Genomic DNA, 26,084 nt, shown 5'->3' on the forward strand with positions numbered 1-26,084 from the left:
GCCTATGGACCACTCAGTGTAGGAATTTATGCAGCAGAACTGACCCTGCTGCCTCTTTCTGCCAAGGTGGGACCTGCTATGGGCCAGATGACTTGTTCTCAGTACCCATATCTTTAACACATGGACCCAAATGGCCACATAGGGAAAGAAGCTTGCTGCAACAAACTCTACCCCAAATAGGAGCCATTTATGAAACTTAGGACCATTTTGATACTTGGGCCAATGTTAGCATCAACAAGCCATGTCCCCATCCCTGGAGTCTCCAGAGTCTTGGAATAATGTGGGTACCTCCACCTTTAGGGGATCCTGGAAATCCCATGTACTATGTTTCTTTCTTTCCTTGTCTTAGCTGTATACTGGGTTTGCTATTAGAGTCCTTGGCCAGAGGACTGACTCTGGGAGTTCCAACAAAACCAGGTCCAGCCATATGCTTGAAGAACCCAACAGAAAAGGCAAGGTTAAGAAGAAGGAAATAAACTAGGAAGGTAAGGGGACCCTTATCCTTAGTTCTGTCTTGAGGGTATTTATACAAGCTTTGGATTTAAAAAGAGGAAGAATTGGGGCAGGGTGTAGGTAGGGGGGGTGCATAATTAATCAGTCTTGGTCAAATGGTGTTCTGGTTGATCTTATCTCATTCTGTTCCTGTGAGGTAACTTTGGAGAAGTCTTTACTACTTGAGGGGGCAATCTCCACTCCTTGCTCAGAAAGCTTATCTTTCAGACCTGAGATTCTGTAAGGAAACAATTAAGTTCTCATGAGATGGCTGCTACTGCTTGGGCAGGGAGCAGTCTCACCATGGGGTGCTCTCTCTGCAAGGCTTCTGTTGTTCCTAGATAGTATAGGACAACCACTGAAGACATCTAAGTGCCATGTTAGGTATCTGAAACATAAAGCAATAACAACTAGCTGTCCAGTATCCCTGCAGATCTTGTCTCAGTCTCGAAGATGGACAAGATAGGTTAGGTAAATTTAGGGCTGATGAGACATATTACTAGTTTTTAAATGAACACTCCTTAAATAATTAGCATGCCTGCATGCAGAGCTGTGCAGGGACCTGACTCAAGTTTAAGGTAATAAAGGAAACATACAAAATGAAGGCAGAGATGCAGAGCTTTACTCTACTTTGTTACACATTGGGCATTTGCAGGCCTAAGTAAAGAGTCACTGTTTTAGCCCAAGGCAGCCTCTCTTAGTCCCTGTTATAGATACTTGAGGCCTTGGTTTCTAGATAAATAGAGTCACTATTTTTATGGAGCACCCATTTTCATGTGGTTTAGTCTAAAAATGACACAAAACAAGCCCATGGACACAGTAGCATGAATTTTGTGGCTGTATGACTTGGGCAACTTATTTAACTTCCCTGTGCCTGTTTCTTCAATGATAAAATGGGACAGGTCATAATTGGACCTATCTCATAGGGTCACTATAAAGGTTAAGTGACTGAGTTTCTGTAAAGTCAGCACTTGTACAATTCACAACAAACAGGTGGTACCCAATATGTGGAAACTTGCTTTCAAGGAATTAGTAAAGTGTGAGTTATATATGCAGCCTTTGTAAAAACTCATATGAAATTCTGAGGATTTCCTCCACTGGAAACCAAACTCATGCAGAGGGATCTGCCTTCTAGAGGTCACATCAGTCTTACATGTTGGAGGAGTGCATATTTGAATCCCTGAGTCCTTTGTCTGCTGATTCTGATGTCCCTGTGTAGTTGTAGAGGAAGTTTCAAGCATTTTTTAATTTAAATTTTTTAAAAAATTGTTCAAATTAATTCAAGCTTTGATACTCTCTTCATTGTGGGTTAATTAGTACAGTTATCTGTTAGTTCCATGCTGAGTTCAAACACATGAAATTTATAGTCAATGGATAAAGGGGCCTGAACACAAGGGAGCATTGGGGTAGAAGACCCATTTTGCATCAGCCTTCCATACTCTTCCTTCCTGAGCCCTGGGTGTCATAGAGATGTCTACTGAACTTGAGCTGAATCTCCCTGTTAAAATCTGGACTTTCAGATTTATTACCTTGATTTTGTGCCCACCTCCAGGGGCTTATTGCTTTCTAACTGGGCAGTGGTAAAGAAAGATTCCATATATAGAATTTCTATAGCAAATTATAAACCCATCTAATGGGTTGTACAAGAAATTTCTTAGCAGCTTTGCTCCTAATTGCCAAATCATGCAGATACCCCAAATATTCAGTAGGAGAATGGATAAACTAATTATGGTATATCCATGCAATGGAATACTAATCAACAATATAAAGGAACAAATGACCACACTCAATAATATTGACTGAGATTAAAAAACATTTTATTGAGCAAAAGGAGCCAAACAAAAAGAATATGTACTATGTGATTCCATTTTTGTGAAAACTTGTTACTGTGATGGAAATCAGAAGGGAAGTTGTCTTCATTGGGGGATGGTATCTAGGAATAGAAAAAGTCTATGGCCAGATGTGGTTGATGTTTATATGGGCTTAATGGTTAATTTCATTGAGCTTAAGTTAAAGGTTTGTGCAAGCTTCTGTATATATATTCTATTTCAATAAAGTACCATTAGCATACTAAACAACTTTTTAATGGGGAGAATTATGGGAAGATGAACATTTAAAAATACCAAATGGGAAGCCTTTAACAGAGAGGACTCCTGCATAGCATGCCTTTGGTTCTTTTCCCTGGTTGACTTGTTTCTAGTCTCCTTATTTCACTGCTTATTGTTAGAGCATTGGAAGAGAAATTAAAAGTGTTGTGGTTTATGAACAGAAGGTCTTCAGAAAAGGACAGTCATGGACCTGTTGGAGAAAGTGGGGTATGAGTGTACCTACCTGGAATTTTAAAAGTAACCTGTAAAGAGGCAACCAAGTTCTGTATTCAAATTAAAGACTCTTAAAACACCCTATTCACCATATTCATGACAATAGCAATTATAATGATTGATGTAGTTTTAAAATATTATCCCCTCCACAATACTGCAAAAGCTCTCAAGTGGTTCTACAAGAGTGTATCCATATCTCTAATGCTCAGCATGGATGAATGAATGAGTGAATGTATTTGAGGAAGTGAGAGGAAGATATCATATATTGATTAGTTTACCTACTTAAAATATTTTTGCTGCTGTCCACAGCAATCCCAGCCCATTTTTTTTTAGTGCCCAGTTTCTCACCTATATTTGCTATGCATTCTTTCCTTAATTCATCATTTATAATGCCATTTAACACTAATCGGTCTATAAAATCTGTAAACCTTGCTTTTCCAACTGGTTTTAGTTATATGTCTGCAATCTACCTCATCACAGAGAGGGTTTGGTTAGAATCCTTTTGGTAGTCAAGGTTGTGTCTGGTTTTTGATGTCTTGGATACTTCATTCTTTTATTGGGAGGGGGTGGGGTGTACCAGGGATTTAACTCAGGGACACTGGACCACTGAGCACATCCCCAGCCCTATTTTGTCTTATTTAGAGACAGGATCTCACTGAGTTGCTTAGTGCCTTGCTATTGCTAAGGCTGGCTTTGAACTTGCAATCCTCCTGTCTCAGCCTCCTGAGCTGCTGGGCTTACAGGTGTGCACCACTGTGTCTGGCCTGGATACTTCTTTTTCCTTTCCCCTTTCCTTTCCCTTTCCTTTCCATTTCATTTCATTTCATTTTCATTTCCATTTCCATTTCCTTTCCTTTCCTCTTCTTTTCTTATGCCATTTCTATTACTTGCAAAAAATTCTCGTAACAATCATCTCTCATGAAAATCCTCTGAAGACCTGTTAATGGGCTATGCCACTAGTGATTGACCCAGATGGAAGTGACCTTTCTCCCTTCTGAGTTCAGGCAGCACTTGTTGCTTCTGTTCTCAGAACACCCACTTTCCCTCCCTGTTTGGTGGTCCTTCCTGTACATGATATAATTCTTCTCTATGCTGATTGGCTCCTTCATAATAAGACCAAACACTGGGTCCCTTGGTGCTGTTGCCTATATGTGTAGGTGCACAATAAGTACTTCTTGTATGACTAACACAAATGTGTAGATGTCAAATAATGAATATTCTAGGGTGACATATAATAAATTTGAAAATGGAACAGGAAGGGAGATGAAATTTTAAATTTTTGGAAGTGATTCAAGTTTACTATTTAATACTCAAAGAAAAGGCAGTGGAAGGAGATTATAATGGGAGAAATACATCCCAGAACTGTGTTAATGGAGACTAATGGGATTAAGAGAGACTCAGCATGAGATGGAGTATGGCATCTTCATGAATTTCCTTTTCTTCTCTGGTGTCTAGCTGGCAAGATGCATACCACACTTAGGTGACAAGAGTCTTTTCTTCTGTAAAGTCACCAGTCCCACATTTTGGGGCAGTTCCTCCCAGAACTTGAGTCACTCAGATCTCAGGTCAGGATGGCGTAGGCTGTACTGCTGGAGCTGGAACAGATGTTGATCATTTCTTAGTTTTAAACAAGAATTTATAGTGCCAGCCATTCATGTTAAATGAAGCCGAGTTCCTCTATAATGTGAGAGTACTTTCCTGATCACTCTTTAATCAAAGCAGATTTTTTTTCAACCTAGAACAGGATATGGAAAATTTGACCTGTGATCAAATATGGGTTCAAAGGGAGATCCCTGATGGCTTGAATGGAGCTATGAGCACAGTCTAAAAATAGTGCAGAGGTAATAGTTCAGAAATGCATCCAACTTCTAGAGATTGCTGCTGAATTCTAGAAAGCAGTTCTAGGATTTTACCAAGATGCCTGTTGCACTTTGGAGGGTAGATATTGTGTGAGCTTTTTATAGAAGAATCATGTCAATGGCTGTTCTTTGAAAGACTGTAACTTAACTCTTCTAATCTCCCCATACCTTAGGAAGTGGAGTCACTGCTTTCGGAGTGTAGTTCTAGAAACCCAGCACATGTGCCTTACCCAAATCTGATGTGTATTGGGGAAACTTAATTCCATGTTATAATACTAATTAAGACTGATAACTGTGCTAACTTGCTACTGTAATGGATCCAAAGACACACTAATGAAGTAAAGTGGTAAACTTGAGAATTTATTTGAATTGAAGAAGTAGAAGTGATTTTAATCCATTCTTTTCTTGAATTTTTAATATCAAAAGTCTGTTTCCAATCTCCCACTCTACAGAGTGTCTATCGCTTCCCTCTCCCTGGTGTCTATCTTGAATAGCACAAGCTTGAATTAGAATAGTTTACTCATTCTTACGTAAGAGCTTCAGAAAAAAGAGACAATAATTATTCTCTGAAAAATACCCATTGAGTATTTGTAGGTAATTTCAGAATTCCCTTTCAGTTTTATCAATATGAAGCTTTCACTTAGATTTGGGTTTTTAATTTTTTTAAATTTATTTTTATTGTAAACAAATGGGATACATATTGTTTATATTTGTACATGGAGTAACGGCATACCATTTGAATAATCATACATTTAAATAGGGAAATGGTTTGTCCTTTGCTTTTTTGAGATTGACTTATCTCACTTAGCATGATATTCTCCAATTAAATGCCATAATTTTATTATTCTTTATGGCTGAGTAATATTCCATTGTGTATATATATATATATATATATATATATATATCACAGTTTCTTTATCCATTTATCAATTGAAGGACATCTAGGTTGGTTGCACAATATGGCTATTGGGAATTGAGCAGCTCTGAACATTGATGTGGCTGTATCTCTGTAGTATGCTGATTTTAAGTCCTTTGAGTATAGCCAAGGAGTGGGATAGCTGGGTCAAATGGAGGGTCCATTCCAAGCTTTCTGAGGAATCTCCACACTGCTTTCCAGAGTGGCTGCACTAATTTGCAACCCCACTAGCAATGTATGAGTGTACCTTTCTCCCCACATCCTCACCAACACCTGTTGTTGCTCGTATTCTTGATAATCGGCATTCTAATTGGGGTGAGAGAGAATCTGGGGGTAGTTTTGATTTGCATTTCTCTTATTACTAGAGATGTTGAACATTTTTTCATTTATCTGTTGGTTCCTTGTAGATCTTCTTCTGTGAAGTGTCTGTTCATTTCCTTAGCCCATTTGTTGATTGGGTATTTGTATTCTTGGTGTAGATTTTTCTGAGTTCTTTATATATTCTGGAAATTAGTGCTCTATCTGAAGAATGAGTGGCAAAGATATTCTCCCACTCTGTAGGCTCTCTCTTCACATTGCTGATAGTTTCCTTTGCTGAGAGAAAGCTGTCTAGTTTGAATCTGTCCCAGTTGTTGATTCTTGCTTTAATTTCTTGTGCTATGGGAGTCCTGTTAAGGAAGTCTGATCCTAAGCCAACAAGTTGAAGATTTGGACCTACTTTTTCTTCTATAAGATGCAGGGTCTCTGGTCTGATTCTGAGGTTCTTGATCCATTTTGAGTTGGGTTTTGTGCAGGGTGAGAGATAGGGGTTTAGTTTCATTCTGTTGCATGTGGATTTCCAGTTTTCCCAGCACCATTTGTTGAAGAGGCTATCTTTTCTCCATTGCATATTTTTGACACCTTTGTCTAGTAAGAGAAAATTGTATTTATTTGGGTTTGTGTCCATGTGCTCTATTCTGTACCATTGATCTACCTGTCTATTTTGGTGCCAATACCATGCTGTTTTTGTTACTATTGCTTTGTAGTATAGTTGAAGTTCTGGTATTGTGATACCCCCCGTTTCATTCTTCCTGCTAAGGATTGCTTTAGCTATTCTGGGTTTCTTATTCTTCCAGATGAATTTCATGATTACTCGGTCTATTTCTGTAAGGTACGTCATTGGGATTTTAATTGGAATTGCATTGAATGTGTATAGCACTTTTGGTAGTATGGCCACTTTGACAATATTAATTCTGCCTATCCAAGAACATGGGAGATCCTTCCATCTTCTCAGGTCTTCCTCAATTTCTTTCTTCAATGTTTTGTAGTTTTCATTGTAGAGATCTTTTACCTCTTTGGGTAGATTGATTCCCAAGTATTTTATTTTATTTTTTTGAGGTTATTGGAAATGGCATTGTTTTCCTCATTTCCCTTTCAGCTGTTTCACCGCTTGCATATAAAAATGCTTTAGATTTATGTGTGTTGAAATTATAGCCTGCTATTTTGCTGAATTCATTGATGAGGTCTAGAAGTTTTCTGGAGGAGTTTTTTGGATCCTCTATATATAGAATCATATCATCAGCAAATAGTGACAGCTTAAGTTCCTCTTTTCCTATTTGTTTCCCTTTAGTCTGTCTAATTGTCTAATTGCTCTGGCTAGAGTTTTGAGGACAATGTTGAATAGAGGTGGTGAAAGACGACATCCCTGTCTTGTTTTTTTTTTTTTTTTTTTTTTTTTTTTTTTGTGGTGCTGGGTATTGAACCCAGGGCCTTGTGCTTGCAAGGCAAGAACTCTACTGACTGAGCTATATCCCCAGCCCTTGTTCCAGTTTTTAAAGTGAATGCTTTCAGTTTTTCTCTATTAAGAACAATGTTGGCCTTGGGTTTAGCATAAATAGCCTTTACAATGTTCAGGTATGTTCCTACTATCCCTTTTTTTTTCTAGTGTTTTGACCATGAAGGGGTGTTGTATTTTGTTGGACGCTTTTTCTGCGTCAATGGAAATAACCATATGATTCTTATCCTTAAGTCTATTGACATGATGGATTACATTTATTGATTTATAGTTGTTAAATCATCCTTGCATTCCAGGGATGAACCCCACTTGATCGTGGTGCACAATTTTCTTTATATGTTTTTGGATATGGTTTGCCAGTAGATTTGGGTTTTTAGAATGGAGAAATTGTGTGTAACAAACTTTAGACATACTTCTTCAGATTGGGACAGGACATGTGAGGCAGGGAGGGGATATGGAGAATCCCCCATTCTATGATTGAGCAAGATGGAGCTCAAACACACTTGGGTGATGATTAACACGGAAAGGTTTCATGCTGTGTGAGTCTCAAGTGTCCTTCTTCTCAGCTCAGTGAAGAAGGAAATTAGCCTAGCCATCAGGGAACCAATAAAATTTATTTTCAGTGGTCAAGTATGTTAAACTAGATTCTTGCATCTAGTGATAAAGCAGTGTGGATTTAGCAGTGACCTTGGACTTGGCACACCTGGTAACTAATTGTGTAATTAAGGTGAGCTTCTTCACCTCTCTGGGTCCTTCCTTCTCTTGGGTGGAATGAAGCATTGGAATAAACAGACTCTAAGAACTCACTCAGTTTTGATATTCTGTGCCTTAGAAGGCATTTTAGGAGGAACACAACACTGATGCTCTTTTGCTTTACTGTATACAGGCACATAGGAGATGGGTTACTTCAAGGATTAACAGAGGAAATGTCTGATACTGGAAAACCCACCAAGAGAATACAACATTGTGTATTGAACCAAGAATCAGATAGCCTGAGATTGAGTCCTAGTTCTGTCATTAGTTTACTGAGTGACTTAATTAAATAATATTTTAAATTTGTTCTTATTAGTTATATATGGTAGTAGAATGTATTTTGACATATTATACATATATGGAGTATAACTTACTATTATTCTGGTTGTATATGATGTAGAATTACACTGGTCATGTAATCATATGTGCACATAGTTTAGTAATGTCCAATTCATTCTATGATCTTTCCTAGGCCCATTCCCCTTCCTTCCCTTCATTCCTTTTGTCTAATCCAAAGAACTTCTATTCTTCCCTACCCACCCTTGCTTATTGTGAGTTAACATTTGCATATCAGAGAAAACATTCAGCTTTTGGAGTTTTGGGATTGGCTTATTTCACATGGCATTGTAGTCTCCAGTTCTAGCCATTTCCTGTCAAATGCCATAATTTCATTCTTATGGTTGAGTAATATTCCATTGTGTATATATACCACATTTTCTTTATCCATTTATCTGTTGAAGGATACTTTGGTTGGTTCCATAGTTTAGCTATTGTGAATTGAGCTGCTGTGAACTTTGATGTAGCTGTGTCACTGTGGTATGCTAATTTTAAGTCCTTGGGGTATAAACTGAGGTGCAGAATAATTGGGTCAAATGGTGGTTCCATTCCAAGATTTCTGAGGAAATCTCCATAGTGCTTTCCAGAGTTGTTACACCAATCTGCAGTCCCACCAGCAATGTTTGAATGTACCTTTGTTCCACACATCATCACCAACATTTATTGTTACTTGTATTCTTGATAATTGCCATTTTGACTGGAGTGAGATGAAATCTCAGTGTAGATTTTTAATTAATTAATTTATTTATATGTGCTGCTGAGGATTGAACCCAGTGCCTCACACGTGCTAGGCAAGTGCTCTACCACTGAGCCACAACCCAGCCCTCAGGGGAGTTTTAATTTGCATTTCTCTAATTGCTAGAGATGTTGAGCATTATATTTGTTAATCAATTATATATCTTCTGTGAATTGTCTTTGCCCACTTATTGATTGGGTTATTTGGTTTTCATGGTAGTAAGTTTTTCGAGTTCTTTATCTATCCTAGAGATTAATGCTATATCTGAGGTGCATTTGGTAAAGACTTTTTCCCAATCTGTAGGCTCTTTCTACACATTATTGGTTGCTTTTTTGCTGAGAAGAAGCTTTTTAGTTTGAATCCTTCCCATTTATTGATTCTTGATTTAACTTCTTTTGCTTTAGGAGTCTTGTTAAATCAGATCCTAAGCTGACATGGTGAAGATCTAGGCTTACTTTTTCTTCTAATATGTACAGGGTATATGGTCTAATGCCTAAGTCCTTGGTCCACTTTGGGTTGAGCTTTATGTAGGGTGAGACAGAGGATTAATATCATTTTGCTACATATGGATTTCCAGTTTTCCCTGTACGAAAAGAGGCTACATTTTCTCCAATGTATGTTATTTGGTGCCTTTCTGTAGTATGTGATAACTGCATTGATGAGAGTTTGTCTCCGTGTCTTCTATTCTGTACCATTGGTTTTCATGTCTGTTCTGTTGCCAATACCATGTAGTTGTTGTTATAGTTCTGTAGTATAATTTAAGGTCTGGTATTATTTTGCCCCCTGCTTCACATTTCTTGCTAAGGATTGCTTTGACTATTCTAGGTCTCTTAGTTTTCCAAATCAATTTCACGACAGCTTTTCCAATTTTTATGAAGAATGACATTGGAATTTTAATAGGAATTTCATTAAATCTGTATACTGCTTTTGGTAATATGGCCATTTTCATAATATTAATTCTGTCTATCCAAGAATATGGGAGATCTTTCCATCTTCTAAGGTGTTCTTCCATTTCTTTCTTTGGTGTTCTGTAGTTTTCATTGTAGAGGTCTTTTACCTATTTTGTTAGATTGATTCACAAATATTTTATTTAGGGGGGCTTATTGTAAATGGGTTTATTGTGAGGCTGCCATTAATTTACTGGGTGACTTTAAATGAATAATGCAAACATTTGGTTCTAAGTTTCCTCATTCCTCGAGAGACAGTTAAATTCAGTGATCTCCTGAACATCTGCTATTGGTGCCTTTTGAACTAAGGATAGAAAGAATAGAACATGATACTTGACTTTGGAACTTCATAATTTGCAGAAAAATAAGTAAAGTATTACAGTGCTTACATTAAGTGCCATGATAGAAGAATGTCCAGATGCTACTCAGATGAGGAAGTTAGAATATGTGGGGAGTAAGAGAAAGAACAGGGAAAACTGTAGTGAACCAGGGTTGTCAAGATAAGAGGATGAGGTAAGGGCATCCAGGCAGATGCATGAGCAAAGACAGGGGAGAACATGGAGATTGGGGATGATGATTCTGAGGCAATAACACTGGAAGAAGTGAGGGAGGGGAAGAGGGAGAGAGGCTGCAGTAGAGGCTGCCCCCTCCTCTGCTGTCTTTTATGTTTTCTAAGGAATTTGATTTTTTTCCTGCTTGTATTGAGGATCATTTGAAAGATCTTAAGTATGTGGAGAGATGAGATCTGTGTATTCTGGAGGTCAGAGAGACAGAAGGCAAATAGACAACTTAAGAACTCTTGCGAATATTAAGGAAGAGGATGTGAGGGTCTATCTGAGTTAAGGCCTTAGCGGAGGAAAGGAAGGAGCAGGCTTCAGGTTGGACATTGCCTTACAGGTGGAACGAGAATTAGCTACATAATTTGCTCGACCCAGTGCAAATAAAAATTGATGAGACCCTTGTTAAAACAAGAATACTTTAAAGGCAGGGACTGAATATAGATTTTAAAATTATCATGCCATAAGATAAGTACGAATGCCTCAAAGTGAGTCTCCCAGTTCTTCTCTTTTATGGAGAAAAGGTGTTCCTTAATTTACAAAGGAGTGATGGAGTTTCTTATAGAAAAGGGTAAGAATAGAATAAGAAAGTGGAATAATTGAAAAATAGAACCTGATGATAGGGTGATGTTGAGCTGGGCTTATCTAACCAGGAGAAGGTAATAGAGAAGGACTTTATCGTAGTATTTTTATTATTCATTAGTGTGATAATAATCCTATGTAACAAATTATCCTCAAACTCAGTAAGGTACAAAAGGTATTTATTTTCATGCTTATGAGTCTTCAGGGGAACTGTGGTTTAGCTGGCATAAAACGGGCTTAGATGGATGACTCTCCTATAGTTTGAGGGTTGTCTGGTCTTAGATCCAGGCTGTGAATTGGGTTTAAGTCTGCACCTTACATAATGTTTCTGGGGGTCTTATGCTAATGAGGTAGTGTCTAGTGAGGTATGCTTTTCTCACAGCTATCATAGGAATGTGGGATGCTGTTTTAGTCATCTGTTCATTACTGTTACCAAAATACTTGACAAAGACAACTTAGAGGAGAAAAAATTTGTTTTGGCTCATGTTTTCAGAGGTTTTAGTCCATGGTTGATAAACTCCATTGCTTTGGGCCTGAGGTGAGGCAGACCATCTTGGTGGAAGGACATGCAGAAGAGGGCTGCTTAACTCATGGAAGACAGGAAGCAGGGTCAGGGGAGACCAAGGACATAATATTGTCCCTGAGAACATAACAGTGACCTGATTCCTCCAGTATGTCCTATCTGCCTATGATTACCACCTAGTTATCCACTCAAATTATTAATTCACCAAAAGGATTAATCCACCTATTAAGTTAAATTCCTCATGAGTTAATCATTTCCTAAAAGCCCCACTTCTGGATATTGCTGCATCGCCTTCAATACATGAGCTTTTAGAAAACATCTCAGATCCAAACCATGACAGAAGACAAGCCATACTTCAGGTCTCTTAACATTCTATTGACCATGATAAGTTATGCCAAAAGTCAATGCCATTAGGGAAAGAAAATAAACTTCACCCATAGAGGAAGGGATACATGGGTGAATATTTGAATAAACCAGAGTCTTACAGGATTTAAAAGTTTCCATGCTTTTATAGGAGCTAGTAAGCCTATAGCTGGATTGTTAATCTGAGGATAATACTGAATGAAGAGGGAATGAAGGACTCTGGTAAGCTACATAATCCTCTCTGTCAGGAAAGATTTCTCAGTTTGTCAGAGTGTAGGTTTTCTGATGATCTTCACAGTAAGCTTCTTTGTCATCTGAGGATAAGTCTTGACCTGCTGAGAAGAAGGGGCAAGGGTCAAGATGAGTTACAGCATCTTTCCAAGTTCCTTCAATCACAGACTCTAGTGATTGAACACTGGCCTCTGGTAACCATTCATCAGGATTGATATTTCTCCCAATTTTCAGACTATCTGGGAAGGATCTTTTGGCCTCTGTCAGACCAACTCTCAGAATATTAGAGGTCTCTCATCTTTAAAGAATCAAATATGAAGAGTCATACCTTATTTTAATTTTAATTGATGGCTCTCTTTTTCCTGATCAGATAATTCAATGTTACTTTTAGGTGCAGTTAATTATTTTTCTGGTACTGGGATTTGAACCCAGAGCCTTGCATATGCTAGCAAGTATTCTGCAACTCTTTTTATTTTTAAAAAGAATATTTATTGATATGGGAAAATGTTAACAATATACTTCTTTATGAAATATGTAGGATACAAAACAGTATATACAGTTTAATACCATTTTATGGAAAGAAAAATAGCCATATATATAAAATCATTCATAAGAAAAAATAATAAATGTGCATACCAAATGCTTATAATGGTTATCTCTATTGTGGAATTAGGATTATACAATTTTCTCATTAAATTTCACCTGCCCTGCAAACAGTATCCAGTTTATGCTTTTCTTTCTTGGTTGTGATTAGTTTGATATAATTCTCTTTAAACAGCCTGTTTCATGATACATACCCTCAAGAGCATATTTATACAGCTGTTGCTATCCCCATTTAAAAAGTATATGTTACTTGCTTTTATATACTGGCATAAGGAGAATATTATTAACTAACAGAATAGAATATAAAATAATATAGATCTAACCACAACATAGATCTAGTTATAGAAAATTATTACTTGGAAAATCAGAAATCCTCTATTTAATAGAAATTTCAAATAAAGGAAAAAAAACATAATTTCATTAAGGTATTTCACTCTACCATTAATGAAGGGTATGGAACTCTCCTCTTACCAGCTGACTTTAGGAAAAGAGATTTGGGATTTTTTAATTCAGTAAAATATGGTTATTAATTGTGCAAAAATGAGTTTTTTTAAAGTAAGGGAAAATGAGATCATACATATAAGAGGTGTTTTATTTTCTCTAAAGACCCAAATAAATGCTACATAAAATATGAAGAAATTAAAATTAACTCAGATTTGTTATTCTGCAGAAAATGCTTACTATTTCTTCGCCTTTCAGGTGTGACATGCCAAAATTGTAAAAAATTTTTTGAATTTGTTTTAGTTGTTGATGGACCTTTATTTTTATTTATTTATATATGGTGCTGAGAATTGAACCCAGTGCCTCACACATGCTAGCAAGTGCTCTACCACTGAGCCACAACCCCCGTCCATAAAATTATTTTATTGTTAATTAAAAACCTCTAATTTCTTCAATAATTTTAACAATTAATACATAGGACATACTTAACTTTTCATGGAAACTGAGACAAGTACTCCAAATATATATAGTTTATCCTATGATTTTTGATAACTTGCAACATTAAATAATGTTGAAAAATAAGATTTTATGTCTCAGAATTCATCCTAGTGTAAAGTTGTTTACTTGATTATTATTAGAAGTACCTAGTAAGAATGTTGGCTCTTTTAAAGGTGAAACATTCGAGAAAAAAAGAAAAAATCTGCCCAGCCTCCAATGCTTTCCATGCTCTAGTGCCATTCCAAAGTTGCGTCCTAATTTCTATCCTCTACCTTGGGAGGAGAATGCCAGACAAATCTGTGATTGATTATTTAACTGTTAACAATTGTTTGTAATCGTATCTGAAAGGGAAAAGTTCACAACTTCTTATATCTCAAAGGTAAACCTACTGTCTAGCAGTAACTTGCATATGAAAGAAACGTAAAGCATTATTTTTTTTAAAAAATCATAGAATTGGGAAAGCTGGCTGAAGCACTGATGGGAAGTGTACATCAAATTTATAACATACTCATGGTCTTACCCCCATGCCAATCTGACACTTCTATCCCATTATATAAATGTCCCATTAGCCATAGCATAGCTTCTAGCATGGTTCTAATTCTTCAACGAGGATCACAAGAAAAGTAATTTGGGGTTGTTAAAAGAAACCAGAATATTACATCAACACATTTCAGGGATGAAAAGAGTCTACTGACACTCCATATTCATTATTTTACATTACAAGAATTAAATGAAAAAAGGCTGAAACTAGAAAATCACTTTGTGAAATTCTACTATCACCAATTTGTGACAGAAATTGAGGCATAATACTTAGGCTAACAAATATGTTAGGTGAGTTATCACCTTGGCACATAACTGCAGATGGATATAGCTGGATTTTCACTTAATCTAATACTCAGTGATGAACACTATAAAATGAACAGTGACATACTTATGGACTGAAATCACAAGAAGAAACTCTCCAAGATCAATCTTCAATGAGCCCCTATTCCAATAAGCCATAAAGAGCAGTAAAAGGCAATATTCATTTCACAGTGTGAGAAAATCTATGACAAGAAATCAGGTATTTATATTCCTCTGGAGACATTTCTCCCTCACCTAACAAAGGCACTTGTCATGTACTAAGATGGACAATTAATTCTGATACTGCCCTGGGCAACTGTTACCTTCCTAAAATTAGATGAAGTGGTGATTAAGTTCAGATTAGTTTTTCCAAATAAACCTAAAACACACATGAATATAAAGTGAGTTCTCTATTTTTGGCATATGATATAACCAAGAAGGAAAAGATAATACTGGTGTCCACAATGAATTGGCGGACTTGAACCATCAAGGGTATCCTCTCTGTACAGTATATTCCTTAATGACTATGGAATATGTGTATAGTTATAGGCAAATTAACCTTTCATATAGTTTCAGGTATTAATGTTCACTCTTCTTCTTGTCTTTTTTTTTTTAATTTTTTGTACATTCCCAAACCCTTAGATGATTCCTCAGGTGAACTTGTATAGTTCTTCTCCACCAGTATGTTCCTGGCACAGTTGTTGATATGTTTAAAGCGATCTGGTCCAAGCAGAATTCCTCCATACCAATGTGATACCATCACCATGACATCTCACATTCAAAATATCCATGAGATGAAGAAGACGCCCACCAGCTGCTGTTTCCTCATCATCCTCACAGTCCTGCAAGAAGGTCTGTTTATCCTCACAATATATCCTATAGGCATAAACGTTGTGGGTGACACTAGCTATTTTCTTGTTCTCATACAATTTGACAAGAACCATTTTCACCTGTTTAGGACAAACTACGGGAGCCAAGTGGGCCTGAAAAGTACTTCTTTGGTCTGTAAAAGGTATGCCATGATCAATCAGAGGTAATTCTATTTCTGGTTGACTTTCACTGATATTAAAATCCAGTGCTTTCACTGGGTTTTCCGTCTGACATGCTAAAATGAGATCATCTTCATGTTCAAAATCTTCCTCTTCAGTTTTCTTCTTCACATCTGGGCCTGGTTCTGTCATCTGAGATTTTTGTATTAGCACATCTCGTATTTTCTCCACCCACAGGTAAAGAATACTTTCACCAATATTCTGTGTATTTATTTCCTCAAGGCTGTTTGATAAATCCACATGTTCTTGCCCTTTAAGCCAAGAAGCATTCAATTGATAAACAGGTGGAGCTGTACCTGGATATTCATTCAGTAACATCACCTGCAAGCAAAGTGTCCATTTGGGGTCATCTATATCATCACTAATTCTAATACAAAATATTTTGGCACAGTCATCAATGACACACCATTCCTCACCATAAATGGCTGCCATTGCTTCAATTTCCTCATTCCAGTTTTCTGCCTCTGACCCAGAGCTGCTCAGTCGTGTGCTAATGGTTAACAAGGACACTGTCCGAGGCAGGCCCAAACTGCAGATGCAGAGAAGCAGGCAGCCCAGGAGTGCTGGCGGAGGGGAAGCACTAGGAAAATGGAAAGCGATGGATCAAACAGCATGGCCCGGTGGCCCGGGCTATGCAGGTGGGAACCAGGATAGGGAGGTGAGGCCGAGCTGAGCTGAGCAGAGCCTAGCCTAGGGGTCAGCGCTCCGCAGGGACCTCACCTGCCTCTGGTCGCTCCCTGCGTCGCCCTCAGCCATGTGGTCCCAGGAGTGGCCCTGCGGCCACCAATGCCCTGGTCCCTCTGCAACTCCTTTTTAAAGTTTTGTTTTGAGCTGGGAGCTTGCTTAGTTGCCTAATCTGGCCTGGACTTGTCATCCTCCTGCCTTAGCCTCCCAAGTAGCTAAAATTATAAGTGTGAGCCATTACACCTGGTTCAGTTTTTAATTTTTGTTTTGACTTGAAAATTTCAAGTTTTTTTAAAAAATTGCTTAAGGTTTGGAGGGTTCGGGGGGCGTTATTTAATATTTTTTTGGATTCAATACCCACAAAATTTTCAGAATTCTCTTTCAATTGAAGAACCAACTTAAATCCTTGTGAATCATGCTTGTCATTTGCAGTTGGGAGCAGTGGGTGATACTGAAATATGTTAGGCTACCTAGTAATGTTGAAAGGATGATGGCATTAGAAAAATCACTGTTTTGAAATCATTAGTAATTAATTTAGAAAAAATATCAGTGCATGTCAAAACTAGGAGGGAAAATTTTATGAGGAAATGTATATTTTCCAAGTTTTAAAGTATCTTCCCCCAAGTTAGTTAATAATTATAAAGGGAAAACTGATAGTTTTAGAATGGATAAAGTTGTTGAGCACCATTCATCTCAAGTAACCAAAGTCAGTATTGCCTACATCATGTTTCTCTTGATGTGATACTTTGAGAACACAACATCATTTTTACATCAGTCATGTCAAACGGGATATAACCGTAAATAAGCTTTTCTGGACACTTTAAAAATGTCAAAGTCATGAAAGAAAAAGGTTGAAGAACTACTTTAAAATAAAGGAGATCAAAGAGACATGATAATGAACCAAAAGGAGTGAATCTGGACTGTATCTAGGACTAGAATTAAAAATGTATGGGCTGGGGTTGTAGTTCAGTGGTAGAGCTCTTACCTAGCATGTGTGAGGAACTGGGTTCAATTATCAATATCAGATATAAAAAATAATAATTCATTGACAACTAAAAGTATTTTTAAAAAATATAGCTAAAAAGGACATTGTTGGGACAATTGGTAAAATGTGAATGTGGACTATGGATTAGATAGTAGAATTAAACCAATGTTAAATCTCAAATCCACTAATTATGTAAGAGGACATTTCTTTTTTTAAGAAATACAGGAGCATGATGATTATAATTTAATCTCAAATGAGTTGGAAAAATGATATTTATAGAGAAAGTTATAAAACAAAAGGGGGAACACGATTTTTACAGTTTGTGCAGTTTTGGATCTAGGTAAAAGTTCCATGGGAAGTGCTATTATTCTGGAAGTGCTATTATTATCTCTTTTTTGGAGAGTTAAAATTATATCAAATAAAAAAAGTTGTCCAAAAGATAAAAACAAAACAAACAAAACCAAAAAAGCAACTATCCCAATTTGAAAAGTACAAAACACAAATATTATTAATGTGGTCCTGTTGCATTTCATAGTTTACCTTGCCACGAATCCAAAGCTGTATATATGTATTTTACATCCTTAAATCTCATTAATGAAAACAGAAACAACACCTTTTAGACTTAGCAACAAAGAGGCAGTATACGTCAACAATACTGACAGTTCTTAGTGGTCTTCTTAATTTTATGTCCTAGCTCAGTTGCGCTACTCACTATTTACAATGAAAAGTGGGAGAAATGTCTTGGTTCCTCTATATTTGATCTGTGGTAGAAAGCTAGCTTTTGCCTGAAAATCATTTGAGATTAAAAGGAAGAATAAAAGAAGTAGAGAAGAAAAGCAAGTTTCCTTGTTGGCATTTTCTCAATCTCATATTGAGAGAGGAATAGCATAAACTATTGTGGCTGAGGGTGCAGAAATTAGACAGGAAAGTTTGCCACAACGATGGGCATTGATTTGGAGATTTGGTAGCAGTGGAAATAATCAAAACAAAAGAATTAATTCCACTGGAAATTGCTTCTTGGACCAGATCCTGAATGTGTGAGCCATGAAAAAAGACAAGGAAGTTGAGAATTTGATCATTTTAAAAGGACTGTTTAAAGACTTGAACTCGCTCACTTCTCTTGCATGCAGCTCCCATTTCATCATTTTTTTCAATTACAGGCAAAACAAGATGCCCTGATACCATCAGTCCTCATGTTTGTGATTATTTTGCCTGTGTTTTAAAGTCAGTTTTTTTCCTCCAAAATTGTGTACTCTCCAAGGATTTCTCTGATCATCTCAGTTTTCAGCAGATGTTGGTAAAGACATTGATAGATAGGATGTTTCAAAATACTCAAACAATTCATTCTGTGCCTGCTTTTCATTTCCTTTCTTTTGCTAGTAAAGCCTAATGTATGGGCTCTATGTATTTGTTTTGCCCATGGTAGAAACGTATTAGCTTACTTTTACTGAAAGCAACTACATAGATGCATTGTATTTTGAAAATGGAGCTGTTTAGGTAGATCTTAGTTTTTATTTTTCAGTACTGAAACTCCAGTTGTCTTCTTTGGGAAAGCAGTAGGTGGAGCTACAGGCTTTTCATCACAGAAGAATTTTTTTCAGTAGCTGCCCAATTGCCAGAATAACCTGACCAAGCACCCATTTCCAAAAATAACATAGGCATTTCCAAGTATTCCAGAAATATATGCATGACTGTTTAGTCATTCATAATCACCACTTTGCAAGTTCTAGATTCTGCAGAAAATATTTCGGAAGCAGAAAAAAGATTCATAGAATTCCCTGTATTTTTAGAAAAGATGAAAAAAAAATGGAATTCAGGAGGGAGCAAGAGGCACTTACTCTGCTCAATCATGTACCCCTCTTTTTTTTTTCCAGGTGGTGAAAGCACCCACAGGGGTAACTGGAGGTGGAAAAAATTTTTTTTTCCATTTGCATCAGAACTGAGGAGCTCTTGATGTCTCCACTTGATGAACTGTTTTCAAGGCTCTGAGCTGTGGTTTCAATGTCCTCTGAATCACAGAGAGGTGGCCTAGGTAAGTGATTCTGAGGAGGCCAGAAGGCATCTAACAACAGATCACTCTTGAGGACCATAGCTCTCGTTGTGTACCCTGATATTCTCGAATGTCTTCCTGAGAAAGAATAAAACACAGCTTTTCAGTGCTATGGAAAATGTAGTTTCTCTTCACGTAAAAAAATCACAACTTCTAGGAAATGCTCTAATGTTCCTGGATCAGTTAGTGTTCTCAAGAGAAACAGAACCAACTGGATATCTTTACGTCTCTCTCTCTCTCTCTCTCTCTCTCTCTCTCTCTCTCTCTCTCTCTCTCTATATATATATATATATATATATATATATATATATATATATAGAGCCATAATTAGCACATACATGTTTCTGTGTGTGTATGTGTTGTGTTTGTAGGGAGGAGAGAGAGAGCAATGGTATAAGAAATTGGCTTACCTAATTGTTGGAGTTGGCATGTCAGATCCATAAGGCAGGTGCTGACTGGCAACTGGGCAGGATTTCTATGTCACAGACATGGGGCAGGATTCCTCCATTTCTAGGTAGCGTCAGCCTTTGTTTTTAAGGTCTTTGACAAATTGGATGAGACTCACCCATAACATGGAAGAAAATCTGCTTTACTTAATGTAAATATTAATCACATCTACAACATACTTTCAAAGCTACATGGAGACTAATGATTGACTGAACAACCAAGCACCAAATCTTAGCCAAGTTGATATATAAGATTAACTCTCACAGGTTTCATTTTATGCGCTGGTCTCACAAGCCCCACAAAGAAATGATGAAGAATATCTTCAAGTACACCATCACCCAGTTGTTTAGTGTTCAGGGAAGGTCAGAGATGACTGCAGTAGAAGTGCTCACCTACCCAACCTGTCCCTAAACCACTCTGTCCCCCCCATTAGTCCCATCCTTTCCTGGGGACAGTAGATTATGATACAAAAACAGCAAAGAGACATAAAGGAGACATTGTTAGACTTTGATAGAAATGGGTTGCAAACACCAGACTTCTCTGCATTCTAGAGAATGCACCTCTTCTGGATGTTGCTGTTGATGATGACTTGTAGCTGGAAGACCACACCATGGTGTCTCATGATTGCAAGGCAGTCTGGGTAGACTTAGCTGCAGCAGGGACAGACTTGGCTACCATAGAGGCCTCTTCTGTTATGCTATGCTCTTTAGTCCCAGCAAAAGACCTCTGATTCACTAATGAGGAAGAAGGCTCAGAAAACATCACCGATTCAATGGATGAAGGTTTGAGGAGAGGGAAGAGTGAAGGTCAGAAATATGAGATGAGACGCACAACCTGGCAAGCAACAAGGAAGTGAAAGACAACTGAGGTTAAAAGGTTTAAGAATTCAGGTGCTTTTTTTAAAAAATCAACATTTTAAAAAACTTGTTCATTGGTCCTTGGCCGTTTGGTAAGTTGGAGAAGATGGGTACTGGACTTAGACAACAGTGGTAAAGGAACCAATTTTGCAAGCAGGGCTTCTCAATCTCAGCATTTATTTTATAATTTTTTTGCTTAAGACACATGGGATTTGTCCAATTGGGTATGATAAGTAATGCAGACATGGAAATTACTGTCAAGAAGAGAATTTTGTGCTCATAGTTTCCTAGAAACAGGAGCACAGCATGCCACATAGAGCCATATGGAGAAGTGCCAGGGTCAGGCAGGAAGCAGAGAGATGAGAGAAAAATACATTATTGTAGTTTCTGCAGGATGGGGACAGCAGATGCAAGGTAGAAAGGCTTGGGGCTGGTGGTTTGAACAATTTTAGCAGACTCTGAGGCATAGTGCTGTGTCTAATTGTTTGGTACCTGGTCCTGTGTTGAGTGGGCAGGTGGAAAGTGGTTCAGAGTATGAGAGCTTCCTAAAGGAGGTGGTGGAGCTGTGGGTCCTGAATTGGTTGGTTGTACATTTACTATCATTAGGAATGAGCTACTCCTGGAGAAGAAAAGTCCCCTAACAACAGGAAGGTTCCAAGCTGCCAAAACATCATAATAGAGAATATAAAATATGTTTTAATACAAATAAATATACACTACTGACATTTTGAGCCAGATAATTCTTTTCTGTGGGTGGGAGCAGTACTCTCCTTTGTATTGTGGAGTGTTGTGCAGCATCCCTGGTCTTCACTCACTAGATGCCAGCATCACTGTCCCCAGTGTCACAACGAAAATGTCTCTATTGATTGATAAATGTCTTCTAGTGGGAAAAATTATTGCTGATTGTGAAGCACTGCTTTAAGGTAAAAATCTGCACAGCACTGAAATAACTGTGCATGGATCCTGGGTGACTAGTTGAGAGACCACTTTGGAGTTGATACAAAGTAAGTTTACCTACCTATCTCATTTTATCATAATGAGACAAAACTTGGTTAAAGGAAAGGTTGTGAAGAGGAGGATGTGAAGTTGTGGTTAAAGTGAAACCTAAAGCAATGCTTTGTAGGGGCAGAGCTGAAGTGATTAGAGAAAGAAATAATAAAGTTGGAGAGGCCAGAAGGAAGATATAACTATTTTCTTGTTCCACAGTCTAAACTCTAACCATGAAGCTATCCTGATTTACCAGGAAACCAAGATGAGATTGTCAGAAGGCTCATCCACCTGCATGTGGCATTTTTTTTTTTTTAGTCACATGACAGTTCAAACTTTCTAAAGAAGGATTTTGCGCCTGCTACCAAGCGGGAAATCGGGGATCAGGCAAATTGATTAAAGAATTAAAAGGACCAGGTTGGAAACAGAGCATAATTGTCACAGAAGCATAGAGTGGGCAGGGAGGTTACAAAGCCAAGTCACATTGCCAGCACAGAAAAGCTAAAAAGGTGTGTGTAGACATTCTCACACACTCACTTGAAGACTAAATCCAAGTGAGTTCTGTGAAACTCCATTTTTATACCATTTTTCATTCATCTGCTTCCTCACCCTAAAGTTTCTTTATGTAGCTCAAAATGCCAAAGACTGTATGGTTTCCTACTTCTATTTCCAAAGGATGAATCAAGTGCTACTTGATCCTGGCACCTGGGAAGAGTATTTTGAAGCCTTCATTGATGGGAAAGGTAAAAGAAGATGCTTCACAAACCTGTATTCCCATTCTAGTGAGACTGACTCCAGAGATTCAGACATATATTTGACTCTTTAGAACTTTATGTACCTCTTAGGTTAAGTCCTGCCATGGACTAGGACTAGGTGGAGCAGCTTGGCTGCTTTTCTACTATAGACCCACAGTCATTAGCAAATATCACCCACCTGATCTGAAAGCCTTTAATCTGGGTCACATGTGCTGTAGAGGCACTCTCATTCCAAAGGGTATCCCTGTCTCAGTGAGGGCACACATGTTTGTACCATGACGACTCTTTTGGTAGCAAATAACCCCAAGCCTATCCAGTACACATGACCCTCAAAATCAAACAGATCAGGACCCTTATGAGGTATCTGATCCAGAGTTTGTCCACTCTCTTCAGTGCACTTCAGATCAATGAACCCCTGACCCTCAGATGGTTTTGTACCATCCCTATGTAGACTGCTCTTTTTGTCTCTTCCAGTGGGTTGGGTTTCCTGGTTTGACCATGTGAAAGGATGGTGGGAGAAGAAAGACAGGTATCAGGTTCTCTTCCTCTTCTATGAGGACATAAAGAAGGTAAGTAAAGAACCACTTCAGACACAGGGTCGGAGAAACCTGAAGTGTTCAGAGCTGTACTTCTGAGAAGGAAGTCTGGAAGGAAGGAATGATAACTTTCTGCCACTCTCCTCCATTTAATTCCTATGTCACCCTCACCACAGGACCCAAAACATGAAATTCAGAAGGTGGCACAGTTCATGGGAAAGAACTTGGATGAAACTGTGCTGGATAAAATTGTCCAGGAAACATCATTTGAGAAAATGAAGGAAAATCCCATGACAAATCATTCTACAGTTTCCAAATCTATCCGGGTCCAGTCCATTTCCCCCTTCATGAGAAAAGGTGTGTGGGGCCTCTTTATCAAATGATTAGCTTGTCTAGTAACATTGCCAAGATGATATTGGGTTTCATTAATTTGAAAGCAACACATTGACTACTCATTGTCGACTATAGTAAGGCTGGGTACTTGATCTCATTGTAGAAGACAGAGTTTTACAAACAGCAAAGGAAATGCAATCTTGTAAATGACTAAGGGCAGGAGCCACTGTTGATCCAGAATTCACAGGGAGCTCTAAACCTGAGCATCTGGGACCTCAGCAGCAGGAGGTCACAGCTCTTTGCTCTAAGATTCCATCACTTAAAAGGCTCAGCTACTGTCCACATCTATGCATGTCTTCTGCCATGACCAGTGTCCTGTCTTTTTGCCCATTGTGCCTTTATCTTACCTATACTATAGCTTCTGCTTCCTCAATTTCTGCTCATACCTTGGTCTCGACCATGACCCAAACCTGCCCCACATCATGATTTTCAACTGCAACTACTGCTGAGAACTGCCTCCTCTTAGTTATTTCTTGCTTCCAATTCTCAAAAGAGGGATTCTAATTGGTCCAGCTTATATTTTTCAAGGAAAAAAACTTCATCATTTTTAAGAAATAATACATTAAAATTGTTTAAAGTTAAATCAATTCAATACTATCTCTTTAAAGAAAATCTCCACCAAATTCCACTGCCCAAAAGTCCTTTTGCTCTGTTTTATAATCATACTCTTTTCTTTTTTTACAATAGTTGAAATATGGTGTACATACTTGTGCATGCTGTTTTGTGATGTCTTTTCTTCCTCTCCTTTTTTTTTTTTTTTTTTGGTAAGCAACTGAAATTATTTCATTGCACTTTTCAATCTAAGAGTACTTGACGCTTCAGAAACAAATCAAATAATTCTACATCTTTTCAAATAATGGTGGTGATTTAGCAAATAGCCCTTCTTTTGGCCCTTATATACCCACTTTCTATACACACTCTTCCTTCAGTCTCATACAAACACAGAGATATGTATACCATATGTGGCTATCCTATACAAATTTGCCTACCAGAATGTGAGGCAACCTTTCAGAGCAAGGCATATAGATCCAATTCCCTCACTGCTTTTTAAAAGTCCCAGGTTATACCAAAGTGGCATAACAACTCATAATTCACCCAACTGTGAATAGACCCTTCAGTTATCATTGCCTTCAGTTTTCATTATGAATAATGTTACAATGAAAATTCTGTGCATGTGTTCTTATTTCCTGGTGCTTTTCTGTTACATAATTTTTTTGGAAGAGACATTGGTGGAACAAAGAATATTTCCTAATCTAAAATTATTTAATTACTGCTATGTGAAAATAGTATCTCATTCTAGCTGATTTCAAATTATTTTATGTTACTGTACAATCTACATGGATCTTAAGAACACGGTTTAATAAACTTTGATAAATATATGTAGCCATACATCCAGCACCCCAATCAAGATATCAGACATTTTCATTAACCCAGAAGGGACCCTCTCATGTCCTGTTTTGATCAATCTGTTCCTGCAAAGACAACTGCTATTCTCATCTCCATCCTACAGATTGATTATACTTGTTCTTGAATGTCATATGCATGGAACCACACAGTATGCTTTCTTATGTCTGGGGCCTTTGGTCAACATAACATCTTGAGATTCCTTCAGGATATTTCATTTATTAATTTATTTATTTTGGTCTCTAAAGTGCCCAATGTGTGAATTTACCACAGGTGGGCTGTGTCATGCCAGGTCACCAGCTCCTGGTACCAGTTGTGATTAGATTTAGAAGCCCATTTTTTCTGCACAGAGTCCCATAGGGCTGCTTCTCATAGCAGATAGCTGCAGATGGAAGGGAATCCATTGATGGCAATTGGATGAGTCAGGCTATGGACAAGCCTAATGTGGGTGCCCCACTGATTAACTTGGGGCTGCTCAACCTGTCAATAAGATAATGACATGCCTCTCTGATTTCCATCTTCTAGGAACTGTGGGGGATTGGAAAAACCACTTCACAGTGGCCCAGAATGAAAAGTTTGATGAAAAATATAGGAAGAAGATGGAAGGAATTACCATAAACTTTTGCCTGGAACTCTGAGCAGGTAGTGAAGGAAAGGGTGGAAGACAAGAACACAAATGCTATCTTCAATTCTCTGCTGCAGTCAAACAATCTCTGAAAGCACATTTTGAGTGTTCATGATTATGGTACAAACCATGTTTGTAATTATGAACAGTATATCACGACTTTGCCAAAAGGATCATGTCTAATGCCTATTTTCTCCTCTATTCTTTCCAAAGTAAGAATAAGACATCTTAATAAACTAGGTAAAATATAAGAATCAAATACTACAAGGATCTTTTAATCCCCATTCTTTTGGGAAGTGTATTCATTTTCTAAACTGTAATATAACAACACCTGAAGAACAAGTACACAAATATTAGATAAAATATACACTAACAACAGGAAATTTCTGATGTCTTACCTAACCACTTAGGGAACACTGGTCTGGGCTCAGTCCTGGGGTTCTTCCTGGTCATAATGGGAAGGGATATAACATCGGTACAGCCAGTACTAAAAAAAATGTGTTCTGAGCACCCTGACTGTAAGCAGGGAATGGTCGC

The 26,084-nt window shown here is 37.8% G+C and overlaps 2 protein-coding genes across 2 annotated transcripts; one reads left to right on the plus strand and one right to left on the minus strand.

The window, feature by feature from the left end:
• Nucleotides 1-14,369: 14,369 nt before the first annotated feature.
• On the minus strand, nt 14,370-16,269 carry LOC306652317 (protein IMPACT-like). Its single transcript, XM_079125279.1, is given in 2 exon segments — nt 14,370-15,545; nt 15,547-16,269. Coding segments are annotated over 2 exon segments (894 nt in total). The 5' UTR covers nt 16,257-16,269; the 3' UTR covers nt 14,370-15,361.
• A 6,140-nt stretch (nt 16,270-22,409) lies between these two features.
• LOC306652326 (sulfotransferase 1C2-like) lies at nt 22,410-25,875 on the plus strand. Its single transcript, XM_079125282.1, has 4 exons — nt 22,410-22,577; nt 23,064-23,158; nt 23,302-23,482; nt 25,448-25,875. Exons 1-4 carry the CDS (start codon nt 22,484-22,486, stop codon nt 25,558-25,560), a joined length of 483 nt encoding a protein of 160 aa, XP_078981408.1. The 5' UTR covers nt 22,410-22,483; the 3' UTR covers nt 25,561-25,875.
• Nucleotides 25,876-26,084: the final 209 nt, after the last annotated feature.

This window comes from Sciurus vulgaris (assembly GCF_902686455.1).
Source record: "Sciurus vulgaris genome assembly, contig: HiC_scaffold_177_arrow_ctg1, whole genome shotgun sequence".
NCBI lineage: Eukaryota > Metazoa > Chordata > Mammalia > Rodentia > Sciuridae > Sciurus > Sciurus vulgaris.